The sequence below is a fragment of the Adiantum capillus-veneris genome, chromosome 25 (assembly GCF_014529385.1).
Source record: "Adiantum capillus-veneris isolate H3 chromosome 25, ASM1452938v2, whole genome shotgun sequence".
In the NCBI taxonomy this organism is placed as follows: Eukaryota; Viridiplantae; Streptophyta; class Polypodiopsida; order Polypodiales; family Pteridaceae; genus Adiantum; species Adiantum capillus-veneris.
Genome location: NC_140955.1, coordinates 30,295,588 through 30,317,798, shown reverse-complemented (window position 1 = coordinate 30,317,798; position 22,211 = coordinate 30,295,588). Strand labels below are relative to the sequence as shown.

General features: G+C 48.8%; 1 protein-coding gene across 2 annotated transcripts in view; it reads right to left on the bottom strand.

Annotated features, from left to right (window-relative positions):
- The window catches only part of LOC147424648 (C2 domain-containing protein / GRAM domain-containing protein), a 191,197-nt gene that overhangs the window by 6,224 nt on the left and 162,762 nt on the right, over positions 1–22,211 (bottom strand). For both annotated transcript variants that reach the window (XR_015186499.1, XM_086500762.1), the window contains exons 12-13: positions 8,608–8,760; positions 8,299–8,403 (exon numbers count right to left, since the gene is read on the bottom strand). Coding sequence is in view for 1 of the 2 variants with exons in the window: in XM_086500762.1 (XP_086356888.1) it covers positions 8,299–8,403; positions 8,608–8,760 (258 nt within the window). In the remaining variant the exon portion in view is untranslated. The remainder of the gene's footprint in view (positions 1–8,298; positions 8,404–8,607; positions 8,761–22,211) is intronic.

Below are 22,211 nucleotides of genomic sequence, written 5' to 3'. Positions count from 1 at the left end.
CCCATGTATGGTAGCATCGGCATGCAGCAAGGCTTTCAGAGCAACCTGGGCCAGTTTGGGGTGCCACAGGGTCATTTTGACATGGCTGGTTTTTCTGGACAGCAGCCAGATATGGCACCCATGACGCAAAATGTCAATGGCCAAGACACGCCGATGATTCCTACTATCGTGCCCATGTTGCAAACAATTCCTTATGACAATTTGGGGGCACTGGAAAAGCCGAAAGCTTATAAAGAAAATGGTTCTGGTGTAAAGTTTAGCACTTTCAGCGGCTTTGAGGATAAGGCAAAGGCTCTTACTTTCCTCCAGTAAGTTTGATACAGCTTATGCAGGAGGGGATTTTATAGAGGCCTCTAAGGTCAGGAAAGCTGCCACTTTCTTGAAAAACAATGCGCTTACATGGTGGACGACATTGTTAATGCAAGGACAGGCATTGTTAATGCGCTCACTAAAATTTCGGATAAACCTTGAAAGTAACTTGTTTCCCTTGATTTAAATAAGTTGAAAGTAACTAGAGTGGAGAAGCCTAGAAAGCTTCGAATGTCATGTACGGACTTCGAGTGTCGCCATGACCTTCACTTTGGCAGGACCATGCGTACCCCATCCTTTGAAATAACGTGACCAAGGAAGTGAACAATTCACTCTTCTTCGCACTAATGAGTAGCAAGTTCTTGAGTAGCTTATTGAAAATTGCAGTCAAGTGATCCCTATGCTTCCCTTCAGACTTTGAATAGATAATCATGTCATCAAAGAATGTACCTAAAAAGTTTCTATGTGGTCTAAATATTATGTCCATTATTCTATTGAACGTGGCAAGAGCATTTGTGAGACCGAATGGCATGACAAGCAACTTATAGAGACCAAATGCTGTCCTGAACGTAGTCTTATGGACATCTTCTAGCCTAATGCGTATCTGATGGTACCCACTCTTTAGGTCTATCCCGGTAAATAGTGACGCTACCTTAAGCTGATCAAGATGTCATCTATCCTCGGTATGGGGAACTTGTTCTTGATTGTATTCTTATTCAAAGCACGGTAGTCAATGCACTTGCCCCATGTACCATCTTTCTTTAGCACTAGGGGTACAAGATGAACTGAGCTGAATCGGGCCCTTCTCTAAAAGCTCGTTGACCTGACTCATAATCTCTTTCTGTTGGCCTTCACTAACCCTGTACACTTGCTTGTGCGGTGGAGTAGAACCTGGCACAAGATCTATGGTAGGATCCTCGGGTAAGAGGTAACCCCCCTGGCAAAGAGTCCAAAAAACAATTACTGAAACCACTCAAAAAAGTTGACCTATCTTTATCTACGGTAGACAAATTAGATACAACTTCAAGTACTTCTTTTGCAAAGATCAAGTACACAAAAAGATCATTCTTTATTACAAATGAAATAGTAGAAGCCAAAACAACTGGAATAGACTAGTCTTTAAGCTTTACATCAAGGACATGAGTCTTTCCTCTATGTACAAGGGTAATCTCGATAAAAAGCCAACTATGTCCCCAATTCATGTGACAGAGACAGCCAAGTACTCCTAAAATGTAGCTGAATGAGATCATGTCGGATAATCTTGCTAATCTCTAAATGTGTGAGGGTGAAGGATGGTGCATCCAAGGAATACTAAAGAGGGGATAGCCTGTCCATACCAAATCCATGTTGCTCAAACCAAGATGATAAAGCAACATGGAGTGTCACAAGTTTGTGACGTGGCATGCCCAACTGGAGGGACCGGCCAAAAAAGAAAGGGGTTCGAGTTTAAAAACTCTAACCCAGAAGACCTTGGAAGATGTGGCCGAGGGGAATAGGGGGTAAAAATTTTGAAACCCTAACCCGTATTGACGTGAAGAGCACTCACCAAGGGGATTAGAACCAAAAAATACAAAAGCAAAATCTTGCTACAAATTTTTGCACGTTGCAGTGACATTCTGACGTGGCAGACAATACGGATTTCCGAGTTTTGAGCTGGAAGCAGGGAGGGAAAGGCAGATACTCACAAGTTTTTGAGTGCAGATGCTTTTGGGGTTGAGTGCTTTTGCATCAAGTGCTTTTGGGGCTATCACAAACTGTTGACGTGTCAAGTCAGAGCAGAGCCAACCTTCAAATCACGGCTGAGAGGCCTAAACCCTAAGAAGAACAAGTAACAGAAGAAGAAGTCCTACTAACTTATGGGGACCCCGTTCGATGGGGCCTCAGTGACATAAAGGAATTAAAATAAAGCAAGACCCACACACACACACACACACACACACCAAGATTTGCACAAAATGTGATGACGTGGCAGCTGTAGGGACGCTCCGTGTTTTGCGCCGATTGCTGACGTGGCAATTGTTCAGAATTCCGTGATTTAAGCTGACAGCTTTTTGGCATTGCTTTTGGACCAAAAGATTTTGAGTTTGACGGCTTTTCATGTAAACTGCTTTTAGGACCTAGGGCCTTTTAATATGAGGCCATGAGCTCATTCTCTACCATGCTTCCTAGAGAAGGTACAGAGTCTTAGTACCGGCTTGTACTATGTTGATGCAATATAAAGAAATACCGAAAGGGGCGCCAAGGTTTGGGGCCAATACTCTCTGGGTGGAATTCCGCCACTCCGTGTCGCGTCTCGTCTCTCTCTCTCTCTCTCTCTCTCAGTTCAGTTGTTATTGAAGTGCTAAAAGTCTGTTCAGTCTGTTCTTTTGGCACGTGGTGCGCGTCTTGTGACAGTGGTATCAGAGCATCAGGCATGTGCTTTTATAAAAGCATACAAGTCCTACAAAAGAGAAGACAATGCAAATTAGAGACTACTAGAGACCCCGGACTTATTAGCAACTCCCACCCTTAATCAGGCGTGCTCCCTTCTTCACCGCTCATGTCTTACAGGGCATAAGCCATAAAGAACCCAAGACATGGAATTCATGGATTCAGCAGAATATTTGCGGTTTCTACTCGACGAGCTTAACTACATTCTTTTCCGGCTTCCTCAACAGAATCTTCCGATGCTGCAAAGTTTTCAACAATTTTTGAATTACATGTTACCCCCTCTGATGCCACAGGTGGTACCTGCTCTTTCGGCACCAGAAAGTACGAGAGCTTTTAACCGGCAACCTTCTCAGCTGTCTGTTCTGATCGAGGCAGTCTTCAGGAATATGGTGCAACCATCTGACCCTGATCCAGTGCAACCGCCTTTGCCAACGCCATTGCCCCCACCTCCACCACCACCACCTCCACCAGGCTACAATGGTTGGAGCCCATATGGATACCCTTATTATCCATACCCGGGATATGCGCCTAGCCAACCCAAAGATTTCAAGGATGGCGGCACAACAGTCAAACTTTTCACTTTTGCCGAGGTGAAAGATCGGAAGAAAGCATTGCAGTTCCTACAGCAATTCGACAACATCTATGCTTTGGGGAACTATACGGAAGAATCCAAGATTTCTTGGGTAGCAGAATTTCTTAAAGATAATGCTATGCGGTGGTGGAGTTCAATCGCGACACAAACGCATGTTCCAAGGACCTGGCAAGACAGTTTTTGCACGTAGTTACATGACTTTGATGTTTGAAGTCCTGATTTTGGCAAAGTAGGGCAACTTGAAAATGCTTGCCACCGAAACCATGGGCGACTATAACCAAAGGTTTCTTGACGTGTACTTTACGGTGTCCTTCTTTACGTTCATTTCCTTGAAGGACCAGTGTGAGCGCTACACCATTGGATTACCATCACCATTGTAGGAATATTGTCTCTCCAAGCAAGTCTCTACCACGCAAGAGCTTATGGACCATGCTGTTGGTTGCTACAAGCTCATGAAGGAAAAGTTGGAGTTTACCACAAAAGAACCTTCAGCCACTAACCAGAACTCCTGGCAACAACGGACAAATTCTCGGAAATCCCGTGAAAATGAACCTCAATAGCCTTGTCGGACACACCGTCAACGAGCCGCCTTGTTACAAGAAGGCTGATGCTTCGAATGTTTCCAAACAGGGCATACGTTCAATACATGTCCTGAGCGTGCCTCGATGTCTTCAGAGCAACCTTTTGCTCCCATGACAGAACGATCATCAGGGCCACCACCAACCAAGAGAGCTAGACCCGCTATTGGGCTAGTCATATCTATGTAATACGCCTTGAGGCTACAAATAAATTGTGCCGAGCATATGGCAAAGTCAATGGCTTTAAAGCTCTTATATTCTTTGACCCCGGAGCTACAGAAAACTTCATCCATCCAAAAATCTTAAAGCAGATGCATTTTAATAATGATGCAAAGGGTGGACAAAATGAAGCTAAGCTAGCCACGGGGCAAACTCAGAAAGTGGCACCGCTCATTGGTGCTTTGCCAGTTACTATCCAAGATTATCATGGAAAAGCTGATTTCCACATTATGAAGTTGGGCAATTGCGACGTTCTCTTGGGCATGCCCTGGCACCAAGACAAGAATAATGTAACTCTCTAGGTTCGGAACCGAACCATCACCGTGATGCAGAAGGGCAAGCCAATTGTCCTCAAAGTTCGGTTGTCTGAACAAAGCCCTGAATGACCTCTCTAGTTGTTTTCTAGTTTGATACTTTTGAACATTGTTTGAGAAAGTATTGTTTGAAGTTTGTTTGAAATGGATATTATCTGTTTTAAACCTGTCTTGGTGCCGATTTGAATCCTTTCACTCTGGTTTTAATACCGGTTTCAATGATTGGTGATTTTACTCCCGGGTGGAGAAGTGAGAAATATTGTTTTGGTATTGTTTGAACCTCCGAACGACGGAGGCCGATGCCTAGGGAGCGTTCCGTTGTATGTTTGAAAACCTCGAAACGACGCAGATCGATGTCTGGGGAGGGTTCCGTTGTATGCTTGAACCTCCAAGCGACGCAGATTACGATTTGGGAAGCATTTGGTTGTACAGTCCTTTGAGCTCATCGCCTGGACCTTTTTAGATTATTTGCAAGAAGAGTGACGAGGTAGTCGTTGAGTAGCTTCATACTGCAGACCATTTGTCTTGGGGGAGTCCTCAGCGGCGCTGTTTGTTGTGTCTTGTAACATGCATATGTAAGCATTTGTGTTGCATTGTGATGTGCCAACTATTGGATATTCCTAATTGGATGAGATTGCTTGGGTATGTGATTTTAATGCATCAAGACACCCGTGGAAGATCAATGCGGTCTGGGTGTGATGGCTAATTTTACTACGCCAGCATATGAAGAGTTCCAATATGGACGAAAGGAGAAGCCAACTCCTTGACCAAAAGAGCCGAAAGAAAAAAAAAAAAAAAAAAAGCAAACCGATTGTCTCTCGGAATGATTCTCGGAAAAAAAATTTAAGCTAACTTGAGTTGTTTTGCAGATATCTGAAATCGGGGACGATTACTCTCTTTCAAGAAGGGGGGATGTCAGAAACTGCTGACGTGTGAAGTCAGAGCAGAGCCAACCTCAGATCACAGCCGAGGGGCCTAAACCCTAAGAAGAACGAGTAAAAAAGAAGAAGTCCTACCAACTTATGAGGACCCCGTCCTATGGGGCCCGAGTGACATAAAGGAATTAAAATAAAGCATGACCCACACACACACACAAAGATTTGCGCAAAATCTGATGATGTGACACCTGTACGGATGCTACGCGTTTTACGCTGATTGCTAACGTGGCAATTGTACGGAATTCTATGATTTACGCTGGCAACTTTTTGGCATTGCTTTTGGACCAAAAGATTTTGAGTTTGAAGGCTTTTCATGTAAACTGCCTTTAGGGCCTAGGGCCTTTAAATATGAGGCCATAGGCTCATTCTCTGGCATGCTTCCTAGAGAAGGTGCAGAGTCTGGAGTACCGGCTTGTACTGTGTTGATGCAATATAAAGAAATACCGAAAGAGGCGCCAAGGTTTGGGGCCAATACTCTCTTGAGTGGAATTCCTCCACTTCGTGTCGCGTCTCTCTCTCTCTCTCTCTCTCTCTCTCTCTCTCTCTCTCTCTCTCTCTCTCTCTCTCTCTCTCTCTCTCTCAGTTCAGTTGTCATTGAAGTGCTGAAAGTCTGTTCAGTGTATTCTTTTCTATTGGCACGTGGTGCCCGTCTTGTGACAAGGGCTCTACTTTTGGGCATCCTTTGTACTATTTTTAAGATCCCCACTGCCTAGTCTCTAGGGAGCATCTGGACGCAGAGTCTCGGAGAGAGCTGGACCCTAGCAGAGTTGTACCTTTGCGACACAATAATAAAGAAATAACAGAAAGGGCACCAGTCTTTGGGGCCAGTGCATCTGTGAACGGAACTCCGCCCTTCAGTGTCAACTCGTCTCTTCTCTCTCTCTCTCCCAGTTCAAGTTCAATTCAGTTATTTGTAGTTTCTATTTGTGTGTTGCTATTAGTTCTCGCTTCAAGAGTCTAGGCATGTAGCAGTGGTATCAGAGCATGTAACATGTTGATTCATCGATTACTTTAACTTTCGGAATAGACACTACTGCTAATCCAAAAGCCTCACGGTACAACTCAAAATGAAAGAGAATCTGTAAGCTTCTCTTCCCCCATCCCCTTTGGATGGAGAGTGAAAAAGTACCCTTGACCAAATTACCAGTGGACCTAGCTCAACTTTGTGTTCTTTTCTTGTGCCCTGTGACATGTTGGTAGCCCCTTTAGCATGTCCATTGGCACCTCAATCTGAATCTTCGAAATTCTTTAATGAACTATCAGCTTATTCCCATGGTTCTACGGATCTCTCTAATGAACTATCAGCTAGTTCCCTTGGTTCTTCTTAGGAAGACATGTCACTGTTCCCCACAACCATAACATTGTTGTCTTTGAAGTACTCAGCACGCTGCTCTTTTGTCAATTTGGGTCCTATGGATTTCTTCTTGTGATTCTTCTTTTCCTTGGAAGACTCTTTCACTATTGAGGTCAACACTAACTGGTCCGTAGGATAGGTCAATGAGCCGGCATGCATACCAAAACCTTCCTTGACATGTCTCATGAGCCTCTAAATGGATTCTGGCTTTTGCCTCAGGCAGTACTGTCAAATCTCCGTTGGTAAAGCCACTCAATCCGGTCCTTTAGGGTGATCCTTCGAAACGAGGACACTAGCAAAAAGCTATCCAAAAACCGCTGACAATCCTCAACCAAAGTGTCTTCCTTTTTAATTCTCGGATGATGCCAAGCTGTGATGACATCTTCATATTCTTCCGTTAACCATGCAGAAGTGGAAAATTCTCTTCAATTTTATCCACTTCTTAGGTACTTCTCTATGCAATAGTAGAGTAGACCACCATGCATGTGCCTTGCGTTTCAAATAAGATGCCACCTTCCTACCATGAAGGATTCCAAGGAACAACCTCCCGAAAGGGCGATGTCAAATCGATGTATGTCTTCAAGGGCTCGATGTGTGTCCTTGAAGCATGAAAACGTGTCAAACTTAACTATTTGACCTCCATCCGTGAACTCCTTGGTCTTCTTTCTCTTTTTCTCACTGTCTGAGCTCTGAGAAAAGAACGAGATCTCCTCCTTTGAACTCCTAGATTGTTTTCTGTGTCTTCTCTGCTTCTTTCAGCTTCTTCTCATCCTCACTGGAACTAGAGGAAGATGAACTGCCCGAACTCTCTCAAGATGAAGAAAAACTTGGGCCTTTTGCCAAACAACCAAGCTTCTTGGATTTTTTAGCCACCTCGAAAGTTGATTTCTAGCCTAATTAACCGGGGAAATCTGCTGATTTGCTCTTCTTTCCAGAATGCTTTAGCCTTTAATCAAATGGTTTGTCTTCTTTTCAAGAGCTTCGTCAAACTCTATCTACGAGTACAGTTTCTGTTTTTCAGCACCCAGATTTGCTTTCTGCTTCGTTACCAACTTGAGAGGTGAATGGACTGCCTCTCGCCATCTAGAATGAACCTCGTCAAGCACGTAATTCTTTAGGTGATTCACATATTTTGGGTCCTTCGAGTACTTGATCAATCTTTTCATGCAGGTTTCAACCTACAGTTGACGTTCGTACCCCACCCTGTCGAGATTTCCTATCCAGAATTTGCCAAAATCTCCCAACTCCTCGGGAACAGGCTTACTCCTGTTGGTATCTCTGTTGGTTTCTCTGTTCCCCAACTGGAATTTAGCTTTTCTTAATATCACCGCACTAAAATAGTCGGAGGGTGTCATCTCTATCAGATTCTCCGCTAGAGCCCGTGTGGGCTGCAGAAAGGATCGGATTTTTTTTTTTAAAAGTCACAGACTGCATAATGTTTACCATAACCTGAACTTGCACTAGAAGTGTGGATGTACCACAATGTTTCTTTCATCAACAAACTCCCTTAAACTTTTTGAAAGACTTGGAAACTAAGCATGTGTAGATGAAAAAGTTTACCAACCTTTAAGTCATAGTCCTTGCGCTCTGCCCGATAACGAGCTGTAAATGTTGATTGGTCACTCAAGAAACGTTTAAAGAAATCTTCAGCTGTACACGGCAGCTTTGCCTGCAAGAATGAGCTGTTGAGGTCAATTTGGATGCTACAAAATAGCTTCAAACCTATCTCCCTCATCCTTAACCCTTAAGCTGCATATAGATAAGACACACTCTCAAATAGCCTTTGTCAAGAAACTTACGATATTCAACCTCCTAAACTACATATAAGACATTTTGCTCAAATAACGGTTATGAAACCTAGCACTAAATCCACCTGCACGATGTCCACCAAAACCTCGTCCTTGATGAAGGGCTGTCCCTTCTCCTCATTATTTGACAGCTCATACTCTGCATTTAATGCAGCTAAAGCACTAGCGCTCTGTTTGAATGAACTGCTGTGAGCTCTAAGATCTGATTGTTGCCGTTCCTGATAAAAATCATTCAGCTTTCAGTTGCAACATATTTGAAAAAGAACAAGCAGGATAATTAAACATGTTTAAACAAAGCAATTTGTGCTGCAGGAGTTCAAACAAACAAGCTCAAGGATTATGGAGCTGTTTATAGGTGACCAATCTACATCTCTCATTGGTACATGCGGAATGCATAGTAGTACTACCTTTTAGGCAACATTGTATCATTCTGCGCTTACAGCATGGTCCTGCCTCTAAAAAGACAAACGATATTTTGAAGCTGACGCGCTCGCTGCTGCTGTAATCGCCCACCCTGCTTCCTCCTCGCGCTACCCACCCCTCAGCCCCCGCGCTACCCTGCCCACCCTCGTCTGCCCCCCACGCTGCCTCCCCCAACCCTCCCATTGCTGCCCGCTATCTCCCATTCTCCCGCTCCTGCCCCCACGCTTCCACCCCCTTTCCGCCTGCTGGCGCCTGCTATCCCCCAACCCTCCCATTACTGCCCCGCACTGCCGCTCACCCCCAGCCTGCCGTCCCTCAGCCCCGCCCCTCCCCTGGCCAGCGCTTAATCCTGCCAGTCCCTCCCCCCCCCCCCGCCCCCCAGGCCGCACTCTACTTCCTTTTCCGCCCGCCAGCCTATACTTTCCTGCTTGTCAGTCCACGACAGCACATTCGGCGTGCTTGGTCCAGCGGGAATTGCCCCTCGCGTCATCGTTTCCCCGCCTCTTCTCCACAGCAGCAGACACAGATGGAGGCTTAAGCTCCGCCACAGAGGAACTCCAATGAAGTCCCCTCGCCCGACCCCGTTGAGCCCACCATTTGACTTGCTCTTTCACCGACAGAGCAAGCGAGCTTAGCCGCAGAGGTTGAGCGCTTGCAGGCGACTTCTGTCATCTGCAAGATTCTCAACACCAGACCTAGCAGAGGAGAGCTCTGTGATCTTCTCCAAGCCCGCCTTCTCGCAGAGGTGGACAAGATCTTGGACGTTCAGTTCCTCGTACGAGGCTACTATCAGATCGATTTTGAGACCTCCGAGATGGTGTCCAAGGTCATCGCCATGAGCCCCTTGACCATCCGAGCAGTTCGAGCCCACTTTCCACAATGGAGACATGGTTTTGATCCCGCTTCAAATGTTCTAGTAGAGGACGCAGACCTTCCCATCTCCATCTCCTTTCCTGGTTTGCGGAGGGAGTACCTACCACTTTTGTCCAGGATAGGCTCAGCGATTGGGACTGTCCTGGAGACACCTCGCACGGCAGCCTTAGTAGCTGCCAAGGCGGTCGGCATTCCCTCAGTTCGCGTTCTGGTTAGGGACACCCACACTCTCCCGAAGGTCATCCTACTTCCTCGGGTGAGTGGGGGTTGGTTTAGAATGAGCGTGGAGTATTCGGGCCTCCCGAATCAGTGCTTCATTTGTTGACAGATGCCTCCTGCTCCCTTCACCTCTCCTCCTCGTCCCCCTACCTTTGTCGATCCCCCTCGCCCATCTTCTGCCCCCCCCCCCCCCCCCCTCCCGCTCGAGTCCCACAGTCGATCCAGGGGACAGGGCCATCCTCGGTTGCTAGGAGATCTTTGAGCAATGCCTTTGCCACGAGTCGCTTGGCGAGAGAGGAACAACCTTTCTTGTGACCCTCTCTCCTAGTACAGACGTCTCCCTTTGCAGCAGTCCCTCGTGGTCTGACGAGCTTTGACATTCGGCGCCGATGGGACTTCTTTGCCTACGACTTTACACGCTTTCTTGGCGACTCCTCATCAGACCTTGAGGGAGCCTACTTCAGGGTTCATGTTCTATTCCTTGCAGCTAGAGGGATAGAGGCCTTGGACTCAACGGTTGGCTTCTCTTTTCCCCTTTGCGGGAGGGACCAGACTAAGTGGACCTTCGAATCAGTGTTGGAGTGGCTACAGACAAAGGCCCTAGAGTTCTCTCATCACATGGGAGACCTAGGAGTTACAGACATGCTTCAGACTCTTTGGCCATTCGCCAAGTTTGCTGTGACCCCTCCAGATGCAGCAGGATGTACACACATTGTGGTTCACTTCTTTGTTGATACGTAATGCCCGCCATGCTATGTACACATTCGTGAGGACTCCTGGACAGAGGAGGTTCCTTTACGCACGGTTCGGTCTTCTTGGGCTTGGGACAAGCACTCTTTGCAGTCACACCTATCTAGAGGACGCTCGGATGCGGATTACTCCCCATCCAAGCCAGCCTCAAAGATAGCACGTTTAGCTGCTACGGCAGCATCTGTTCTCTCTCGCTTCCCATGAGGATCGTCTCATGGAACGTGCAGCGATTAGGTGGGCCCCAGTTTCAGCGTCAGAGGGGCCGACTGCGTTAGGAGCTTCAACGATGCCTTGTAAGAGGAGAGATTGACCTCCTTATGCTACACGAGCATCATCTGTGTGAGAGACGCATTAGACGTTGTGGTCAGCTTTTGCGTGGACGATATGATACTTTTTGATAAGCTGCTTTTGGACCTGGAAGCATCCAAGGTGGGGTATGTATGACTATTGCAGATTCTTTGCAACAGGCCATTGTGGACAGAGGGATTATTGTGCCAGGCAGGGCTCAGTGGATCACTATGCACGTTCAGGGTTGCCTTGTGGGCTTCCTGTACATCTATGCGCCCAATGTAGCGAGTGCACGAGCAGAGTTTTGGTCACAGATTGTTGAGTCTTTGCCGCAGGCAGAGCAGTGGTGCATAGGGGGTGACTTCAACATGTTGGAGGACCCCTCTAGGATTGGTGGTAGCCATACTACTCTGCATGGAGTTGAGCTGGCAGCTTGGGAAAGGTTTTGTATGACTGAGGGTTTCGGATGGGTGGCAGGATTCTAGCTTTGGGAGGCCTCCAGACAGCCTGGCCTTCTCTCGTTCGGCGGACCACAGAATGGGAGGAGTGAATCTATCGCGGATAGATCGCTTCTACACTAGTGACCACTTCTGTGACTTGGGAGGCACAGTTGGCATTCTGGCAAGGACTTCCTTCTCGGACCATGCACCAGTGATCCTCACAGTGAGACAGATAGGCAGAGGAGGGGGAGCACGATGCTTTGCATCCCTGAGAGGGTCTTGCTGGACTCTACACTCAAAGAGTGAGTGGAGGCTCTTTGAACAGAGAGCTTAGACATGCAAGATTCTCCTGTTGACAAAGTGGCCTCAGGACTAGCTTAGCTTAGTTGATTCTTTCTTCAAGAGTCTTTAGCTCGCCTAGCTGCAGCGAGAGAGGAGCAGCAGCATCTCCGACAGGGCGTTGCCTCCTTGTAGAGGATGCAGGAGCAGCATCTAGACAATCCTTCGTTGGAGGAGCAATTATTACAGCAGGCTCGCCAAGAGCTTGTTAGCACAGAGGAGCGGCACCATGAGTTTGCTTTCCATCGACAGGCATCTCAATGGACACAGGTAGTTGAGGAGGCCCGACGGGTCAGTTGCTTATGAGCCAAAGGACATGAGTGCAGTTGCAACTCACTTTTACCGTTAGTTACTGTCTACAGAGCCTCAGTCAGAGCGTCAGGATGCATGCAGAGAGCAGGTGTGGGCACAGATGCCTTGTCTTGTGACCAAGGAGATGCGTCAGAGACTTGAGCTGCCACTTCAGCTTGAGGAGTTGCACACGGCTCTTAGTGCACTCCCCCGTGGTAGTTGTCCAGGTGAGGATGGCTTGACTCCCAGTTTTTTCTTGGAGTACTGGGACTTGCTTGGCCCAGATCTCTGTAGTGCTTTTCAGTACATCTTGCACAGAGGAGAGATGCCTGACAGCATGAGTGAGGGTCTGATCTACCTCATTCCCAAGGAGGGTGGCTCCTTGGATGAGATTCGACAGTGGCGCCCCATCACCATCCTCAACACAGCCTACAAAATTCTTGCCAAGGCTCTGAGGTTGAGGATTCAACCACATCTAGAGAGCCTTATACATGGGACTCAGACAGGTTTTGTCAAGAAGCGTAGTATCCTTGACAACATCTTTAGTTTTTGGGAGGCCTCTGCCCTAACGCGGCTCCGTGGTGAGATCTAGTGATTCTTCTTCTCGATTTTGAGAAGGCCTACGATAGAGTTAACTGGGACTTTTTGGAGGGCACCTACGCAGGATGGGCTTCTCAGATGCTTCGATCAAAGGGGTGTCAGCTTTGTACAGATGGGCACACGGTCAGGTACTTTTGTCACGAGGGAGAGGTGATCGTTTCATGCTCACATGTTCGGTCAGACAGGGCTGCCCTCTTGCCCCCTTCCTCTTTCTGTTCTATGCTGAGGCGATGAGCAGGTTTTTGGTTTCGCAGCAGGTTGGTTTACGGGGCTTAGCACTCCCTATTCAGGGAGATGAGCTACTGGACGCTGAGTTTGCAGACGACTCAACCTTGTACTTGGATGGCCAAGAGGCCAACCTTCACAGGGTGAGCAGGCTCAAGAGACCTTTTGTTGTGCATCTGGTGCACTGACCAACTGGAGAAAGACAGTGGCTTTCTCGGTTGGTAGTGCTCCTATGCCCGACTGGATGCCAGGTCAGGGTTTCAGGTGGATTCCCCCAAGGACTACAATTCGGTACTTGGGCTGTCAGGTTGGTTTGGGCTTGTCTCCCGAGTAGCAAATTGCTCCCCTCCTCCGGAAGTTGTTACATTTGAGCTCCGCACGACTTTCTCTGGCAGGCAGAGTTGTAGTGGCCAACCAGGTGTTGTTGGCTACTATGAGGTACATCACTTCTTGCTGGATATTCTCGAGTTCTTGTATCAGCCAAGTAGAGAGGCTGACCAGGAACTTCCTTTGCTCGGGGCGTGACACTCAGATAGCCCGGGCCAAAGTGGCTTGGCAGTCATCACTCTTCCTTGTTCTAAGGGAGGGCTTGGGATCATAGACCTAGCACAGCAGAGCAAAGCCCTTCTTGGGAAGTTCATTGCAGAGGACTTCTTCCAGGTGAGGAGCCCGGGAAGGAGTTCTTGCTACAGCGGCTTCGTGCTAGGGTGCCTAAGGCTGGAGGCCCCTGGCGACCTTCGACTAGATGGATCTTCACCGAGATGCGCAGAGATGGCTTGAGAAGGAGACTGGAGGACCGCTTCGCTGTGAGTTTGCTTCGATCTTGGGAGCATTTGCGACGAGGCCTCGAGTGGCGTCAGCCTACTTCCACGGAGGAGTGCCTGAGACAGCCCTTTGTTTGGAACCCCATGGTTAGCACTCAGAGAGGCCACTTGGTTGGTAGGCCGCTTCTTGTTTCTTGGGGTCCCATGGCAGCGGGTCTAGCACGCTCTTTAGGTGACTGGTTACAGTTTTCAGGCTTATCAGAGGAGCTGCAGGGCTTTCAGCTATACAGGGCATGAGAGGGGTGCATAGCATGTGCCTGGACATCTCAGAGGCAATACTAGCTGAGTGGCTCACACCTCTCGAGCTAGCAGCGCCCAGATGGATGGGACCCTTTACGCACCGGAGGTTCACATCTCAGTTCGGGCTTGCTCAAAGAAAGTACCCTCCCTGTTTTTCGAGTTACACGGTGAGGGACGCTTACACCGAGTTGCAGTAGAGGCCCCACAGGTGGCAGAGTGCTGTTTCCAGAGGATCCGAGTGTTGGGCATCTGTGGGAGGACTTGTGTCATCGATCCTGACCCAGCAGCTCTTGAGACTGGACAAAGGAGACTGTGGGATTGGGAGAGCAGTCCACTGGCCCGAGTACAGTGGGATCTTGGAGAGTGGCTCGACCTGCTGCAGCACCTCATTGACAGGAGGAGGGTCTCACAACTGAGTTTTGGATAGCTTTTTGGGAGAGGTTGTGGGACTCCAGACAGCCGACGGGAGTCACTCTGTTCCAGTGGCTGGTTGCACACAGAGCTAAAGCAGTTGGGAGTAAGCTGGTACATAGTGGTCTCTCGGCAGCATGTGCAGCATGTGACCATCTTGTGGAGAGTTAGCGTCACTATCTTTGGGACTGTCCTCTGGCACAGCAGGTTTGGCTTCGTGTTCTTCGGCTGATGCCAGCTCTTTCCACTTCTCGGCAGTACACTTGGAAGGCAGCTGCTTGGTCCACTCTTACGGGCCCGGCACTTCAGTTTGAGCTATCTTCCACCAGCAGGATGATAGTGATGCAGGGGCGGCGACCTACACTCCACCCTACCACAGAGCTTACTCCACAAGAGTGGTGCAGTGAGAGAGAGGAGTGCTGGGAGCTCATCAATGGCCTCACACTCTAGTTCATCTGGAGGGCCCGCTACTTCCGCATCTTTGAGGCCACCCTGTACCACCTGCAGAGACTGTTCGTTATCTTTGGCTAGAGCTGATCCACAATCTCAGAGGACAGCTCGAGGGACTCCAGGGCAGCTCTGACCGCATGGGGGAGCGCAGAGAGGCTTTCCTTCGACTTTGGCATCCTGGGCCTTTTTTCACCATGGTCCAGGGTGTACTCAGATAGCACTACCGTCCACCTGTGTGGCTTTTCCCTCCTCCCATTTCTTGATTAAGCCTCATTGTACATATGCTGTTTTTTCATTGGGAGAGTCTCCCCATCATGGTTGTTGTAGCCCTCTCTTGAAGAGGTGGTTGTAGCCCTATGGGCAGTTTCATTAACTAATAGAAGGATCTTTTTCTTGGGGGAAAAAAAAAACTAATCGGTAGTCTATCCCTATATTTCTCAACACTCTTCTTTCCTTACACATAGGTGCAGGAAACTAAAACGTAGAAAAATGCAGACGTGATTAGGGTAGAGGGGGAGAAGAATGTTAACGTGAAAGGCGAAACGGGATACGAAATTATCCTAGTCACAAGGTACCCAAGGAATAGAGGCCCAGAACAGAGGAGCATCCGTTCCCTAATCGGGAACCCGTTCCCAATGTTCCCTTTTTTAGGGAACATTGTGCTCCATGCATTCTGGAAAGCATTCATTGTGGCAGCAGAAACAATGAACAACAACGGCCATCAAGGAGCAGGGGACATACACATAAGAGGATCCAAAAAAAGGCAGATCACTACTTTCTACAGAGGGACTACTCAGGATGGCCCACTACAGGTTACCCGGTCACACCCTCATTAGCACATCCTTCAGCCATCCAGCTTGCCGGCTCATAGCCCCGTAGAATGCGAGGATCTTCAAATAGAAGACGTGGTCTACATTTAGGCTACGGAACATCATTGAGCACCATCGTATGACAATATCCTAGTCACAAGGTACCTAAGGAATACGGGCACCAACAGACGAATATTGTTCCTGGTGCTCCGCTACCTTATAAAAAAGCTGCAGATCACTACTTTCTACAGAGGGACTACTCAGGATGGCCCACTACAAGTTACCCGGTCACACCCTCATTAGGGCATCCTTCTTGATCAAGCCATCCAGCTTGCCGGCTCATAGCCCCGTAGGATGCGAGGATCTTCAAATAGAAGACGAGGTCTACATTTAGGCTACGGAACATCATTGAGCGGCATCGTATGACAATATCCTAGTCACAAGGTACCTAAGGAATACGGGCACCAACAGACGAATATCTGTTCCCCGTGCTCCGCTCCCCTAATAAAAAAGCTGCCAAGAACTCACCGGTGAGAGGTTCTGGGACTCCAGACAGCCGAGACGAGTCACTTTGTTCCAATGGCTGGTCACACACAGAGCTACAGCAGATGGGAGCTAGCTTGTACATAGTGGTCTCTCGGCCACACGTGCAGCTTGTGACCATCTTGTGGAGAGTCAGCATCAATGTCTTTGGGACTGCCCTTTGGCATAGCAGGTGTGCCTTCGTGTTCTTTGGCTGATGCGTGCTCTTTCCATGTCTCGGTAGTACACTTGGGGGCAGCTGCTTGGTGCACTCTTACGGGCCCGGCACTTCAGTTTGAGCTGTCTTCCACCAGCAGGATGATGGTGATGCAGGGGCGGCGACCTACACTCCAGCCTCCCAACAGAGCTTACTCGACAGGACTGGTGCAGTGAGAGAGAGGAGTGCTAGGAGCTCATCAATGGCCTGAAACTCTGGTTCATCTGGAGGGCTCGCTGCTTCCGCATCTTTGAGCCTCGCCCTCTACCACCAGCAGAGACTGTTCGTGATCTTTAGCTAGAGCTGATCCACACTCTCAGAGGACAGCTTGAGGGACTCCAGGGCAGTGCTCCGACCGCATGCGGGAGCGCAGAGAGGCTTTCCTTCGACTTTGGCATCCAAGGTGTATGCTAACAACTATCCCTATATGTTGAAGCTTATGTAAGAAGCATGGATTCTAATTATAGAGTCTAATATGGGTTACATTGGGTAACTACATATGACAGAAACACCTATTAGGTGCATGTCCCTTCTGTGGCAATGAGGGCACACCTTAATACAGAAGCAATCTGGGCCTTTTTTCACCATGGTCAAGGGTGTACTCAAATGGCACTACCGTCCACCTATGTGGCTTTTCCCTCCTCCCATTTCTTGATTTAGTTAGCCTCATTGTACATATGCTGTTTTTTCATTGGAAGAGTCTCCCCATCATGGTTGTTGTAGCCCTCTCTTGAAGAGGTGGTTGTAGCCCTATGGGCAGTTTCAATAACTAATAGAAGGATCGTTTTCTTGGGAAAAAAGAAAAACTAATTGGTAGTCTATCCCTATATTTCTCAACACTCTTCTTTCCTTACACATAGGTGCATGAAACTAAAAAATAGAAAAATGCAGACGTGATTAGGGTAGAGGGGGAAAAGAATGTTAACATGAGAGGTGAAACGGGATACCGAACTGCGTATGACACTATCCTAGTCACAAGGTACCCAAGGAATAGAGGCCCGGAACGGAGGAGCATCCGTTCCCTAATCGGGAACCCGTTCCCAGTGTTCCCTTTTATAGGGAACGTTGTGCTCCATGCATTCATTGTGGTAGCAGAAACAATGAACAAGAACGGCCATCAAGGAGCAGGGGACATACACATAAGAGGATCCAAAGAGAGGCAGATCACTACTGTCTACAGAGGGACTACTCAGGATGGCCCACTACAGGTTACCCGGTCACACCCTCATTAGGGCATCCTTCTTGATCGAGCCATCCAGCTTGCCCGCTCATAGCGCCGAAGGATGCGAGGATCTACAAATAGAAGACGAGGTCTCCATTGAGGCTACGGAACATCATTGAGCGGCATCGTATGACAATATCCTAGTCACAAGATACCCAAGGAATACGGGCATAAACAAACGAATATCTGTTCCCAGTGCCCCGCTCCCTTATTTAGAGGACATTGTGGTCCCTGTATTCTGGAATGTGTTCATTGTGGCAGCAAAAACAATGTACAAGAACGGCCATTCCCCATATCACTTTCTCAAGGAACTCTCCCTTCTTATGTTCTCACAAGGGAATGTGTTCCCTACATACAGAAACACGTTCATTGTAGCTATGAAAACAGTGAACAAGTTCGTTGTCTTTCTACGCCTGCCGTCGCTCAAGTGAGGCAACTCTCTCTCTCTCTCTCTCTCTCTCTCTCTCTCTCTCTCTCTCTAACTCTGACTTTGTATCAGATCCACCACATTGTAACTTTCTGGTCTCATAGGTCACTTTGCCCTTTTGAAGACGTTAATATAACATTTCATTTCTCTCTCTCTCTCTCTCTCTCTCTCTCTCTCTCTCTCTCTCTCTCTCTCTCTCTCTCTCTCTCTCTCTCTCTCTCTCAGGCAGGCGGGTTAGGGTTTGCGCCACTCCCACAGCAGGCGGATTAGGGTTCCTGTGCGTGCCCAACCTGCTGTCTTGCGCGGAGGTCGTCAATTTGAGGGTGCAGAGAGCGTGCACTCGACAGAAGGCACACACACCAGGTTCGTCTCTCTCTCTCTCTCTCTCTCTCTCTCTCTCTCTCTCTCTCTCTCTCTCTCTCTCTCTCTCTCTCTCTCTCTCTCTCTCTCTCTCTCTCTCTCTCTCTCAAATGGCTACTGGTAACTGCATCCCCCGCTGCACCCCTGCCCTGCTCGCGCAACCCCGCAGCCCTGCGCTGCTCTGCCCTACGCTGCAACCTCGCGCCCGCCCTGCACCCGCTGCCTGCGCTGCACCCAGTGCCCACGCGCCCGCTGTCCTGCCCTGCTCGCGCGCTCTCGTACTCTCTCTCCCCCCCCCCCCACGCCCGCTGCACGCTGCCCTAACCCCCCCCCCCCCCCCCCCCCCCCCCCCCCCCCCCCCAACTTTCTACGCATAGCATGTCTTCCCCCCCTCTCCTACGCGGAGATTATCTCTTACCCCCCCTCTTTCCCATTCACGCGTAGGATGTCCATCCTCTACGCGTAGGAGTTGTTCTTTTTTTTTGACCCCGCCCCCACCACTTTTTAACATTAGGACTTTAGTATAACATTTCATTTCATTTCTACCCCCCCCCCCCCCCCCCCCCCCCCCCCCCTTCCTTCACTTTTGACGCTGGAAGACCGAGTGACGACCCAAGAGGAAGAGATCACGTCACTCAAGAAAGAACTCGCCGAACCCCGATCAAGAAACACACTGGAAGAGGGCGAACTGCAACCCTCAGTAATTGAACAAATCAACACGATCAAGGAACAAGTACGGGCCATCAAAGAGGGAGAAGAACACCACAAAGAAATGACGACTTCTTGGGTGGATGTTCTTACCAAAGCCCAACAGCAGGTAGACGAAGCCAAGAAATGGATCAAGGTGGCCAAGAAAGAAAAAGACAAGGAGATAACGCCCACGTCCACACCCAACAACATCATTAACCAGACATTAGAGGAGGAGCAGAGGAGAAGGGTGCGCGCTTCACATGTGAGAATTTGCGGTCTTAAAGACAAAGGCAATGTGGACGAAGAAGTAAAAGAACTCACAACCTTGATGGGGATTCATGAGCCGACACACACAAGGGCATGGAGAGTGGGCAACATAAAGAGAAATGGAGGCAGTGGAGAAACCTCAAAAGAAAGAGCACTCATCCTCCGTTTTCCCTCCATGGAAGCAAAGAAGTCATTCTTGAAGAAAAGACCAACTCTTAAAGAGACTGGAATATTTCTTGGGGACGATCTCACCCTCACGCAGATCGCTCATATGTAGGAAGTAATGCCGGAGATTAGAGCGGCAAGGGGAAAAGGCAAGATCGCTTTTTACCGAGACGGAAAAGTGGTAATACTTGAGCGACGCTCCACATGACGGTGCGAGACTTATGGGACCACACTCAAAGTAGCTGCCTGGAACTGCAATGGATCTATGCGTCTTGATGTGGGTGCTTTTGAGGATAGCTTTACTGGAAGAGACATCATCTTCTACTCTGAGACACACCAGGCCCCTGGGCAATCCATGCCTCACATCAGTGGATATAGGTGGGAGACAGCCTACAGACAGGAGACACGCTCAGAGCACAGAGGGCAGGGCTCGAGAGGAGTGGCAGTGTTATTTACAGAGGATCTGCAGCCACTGATACATATAGCCCGTAGGGACGAGCAGGCTAGGTCCATGTGGGTGAGACTGAAAGCAGAGACAGGCAGATACCTCTAGCTAGCTATTTGTTACTTTCCCCCGAGTACATCAGTTTATGCACCACCCAGAGGACAGTCCCCTTTCTCTATTTTGGATGATGACATATGGGAGTTCTCTAGGGACGGTGACATTATCATCCTCGGGGACTTCAATGCTAGGACTGCCCATCACCGGGCAACGTTTTATGATACTTCAGAGGAGATGCTAAGAGAGATAGATGTGGCAGAGACGGGCCTTTCCAGACTATCACACGATATGGAATATACTGAGTATGGGCGACACCTGATAGACATGGGCACTGCACATGGATTGGCCATCTTGAACGGCCTACAGAGATTTCTTGCTGCGGGAGGCTTTACATGCTTCCCACACAGACATGGAGCCAGCACGGTGGACTATGTCATGGCACAACCGAATCTCATCTCTAGTATCGAGGCTCTCACAGTTGGGCCCAGACCGGTCGGGGTGGCGGTGGATCATGCTCTGGTGTCAGTGACCGTCTCCTTCCATTTCAGTGCAGCACACAGGCCACGAGTAGCAATCCCTACTCGTACAAGGGAGACGGACTCTGTATACATGGACAGAATCTACAGACGCCTATGCACTGAGGACCCGGGGCGACCTATGGAGGAGCTAACTACTATACTGACAAAGACTTCAGAGGGAGGTGTTGTTGGGGGACGTCACTCACAGACAGTCAGATGGACTTCCGACGCCTGGTGCAACGGAAGAAGGCCTTTTTGGCTAGACTCGAGCAGGATCTATATCAGCTATTCTTGAGTCAAGATTCGCGTGAGGCGTGGCGGCTCTTTCATGAGCAGTCCCCCCCCCCCCTGCTATTTCCTCCACAGAGACCTGGGGTCAATACAAATCATCTTTGTACACAGTACCTAGACAGCCGCCCCTCCCCAACCCCCCCGACCCATGCCCACATACATGTGTCTTTTTCACTGTTGAGATGGTGAAGAAAGCCATTGACAGGATGAAGACTGGGAGAGCATATGAGGGCCTAGTAGCTGAGCATTTCATGCATGCCAAAGACCTACTAGCAGAGCTTCTAGCAGTTATGTTTAACGGGGCCATGTGTGAGGGCCTACCGGACACTTGGAGCCTATCTACAATCGTACCTATCTTCAAATCAGGAGATCCCATGGAGCCTGGGAATTATCGCACTATTATGATTGGGCACACACTGGCACGGTTGTATGCATCCATTCTTGAGCAACAGCTGAGTAGATGGGCAGAGAGGAAAGGAATACGTGCAACTTAGCAGGCAGGATTCAGGAGACGCTTCTCTACTCTTGACCATATCCTAACACTCAAGGCCATCATCGAGGAAGGCAGATCTCATGGGAGACGGATCTATTGTAGCTTTGTGGACTTCTGCAAAGCTTACGACACGGTACCCAGAGCTAGACTGGTGCGCAGATTACAGGAAATGGGAGTACCCACAGAACTCATTTGGGGGATCATGGCATTGTACAGATCAGTAGTAGGGCATGTACGCACCCCGGAGGGACTTTCTACACCGGTTCACTCCACTATTGGGGTGAAGCAGGGCTGCCCGCTCTCTCCCACTCTTTTCGGTATGTATGTGGATGAGATTTCTGACTACATTGACAGCGATGGGGATAAAGGTGCTCAGTTGGCAGGGACAAGGATTCCACTTTTGTTATATGCTGATGACATAGTGTTGATCTCCGAATCCCCATAACGAATGCAACGTCAATTGGATGCTCTGCATACGTTTGCCCACGAAAGTGGTTTGTCTGTCAACCTGGGTAAAACCAAGGTTATGGTGTTTAATACCACCCCACAGTGGATCAGGAGGTAAGCACCTACACTCACATACGGCAAGGAGACTGTGGAGTACACAGACGCTTACACACACCTTGGAGTGGTTTTTAGCGGACCTACATTCTCACTCAGAAGAGCAGCAGAAACCAGACTTACTAGAGCCCACGCAGCATTGGGTAGATTGGAGAGGATGTGTTCGCAGGTTCAGTTTCAGGAGCCGCGGACGAAGCTCTGGCTCTTTGACACCTTGGTGGCTTCAGCATTGCTCTATGGAACCGAGATATG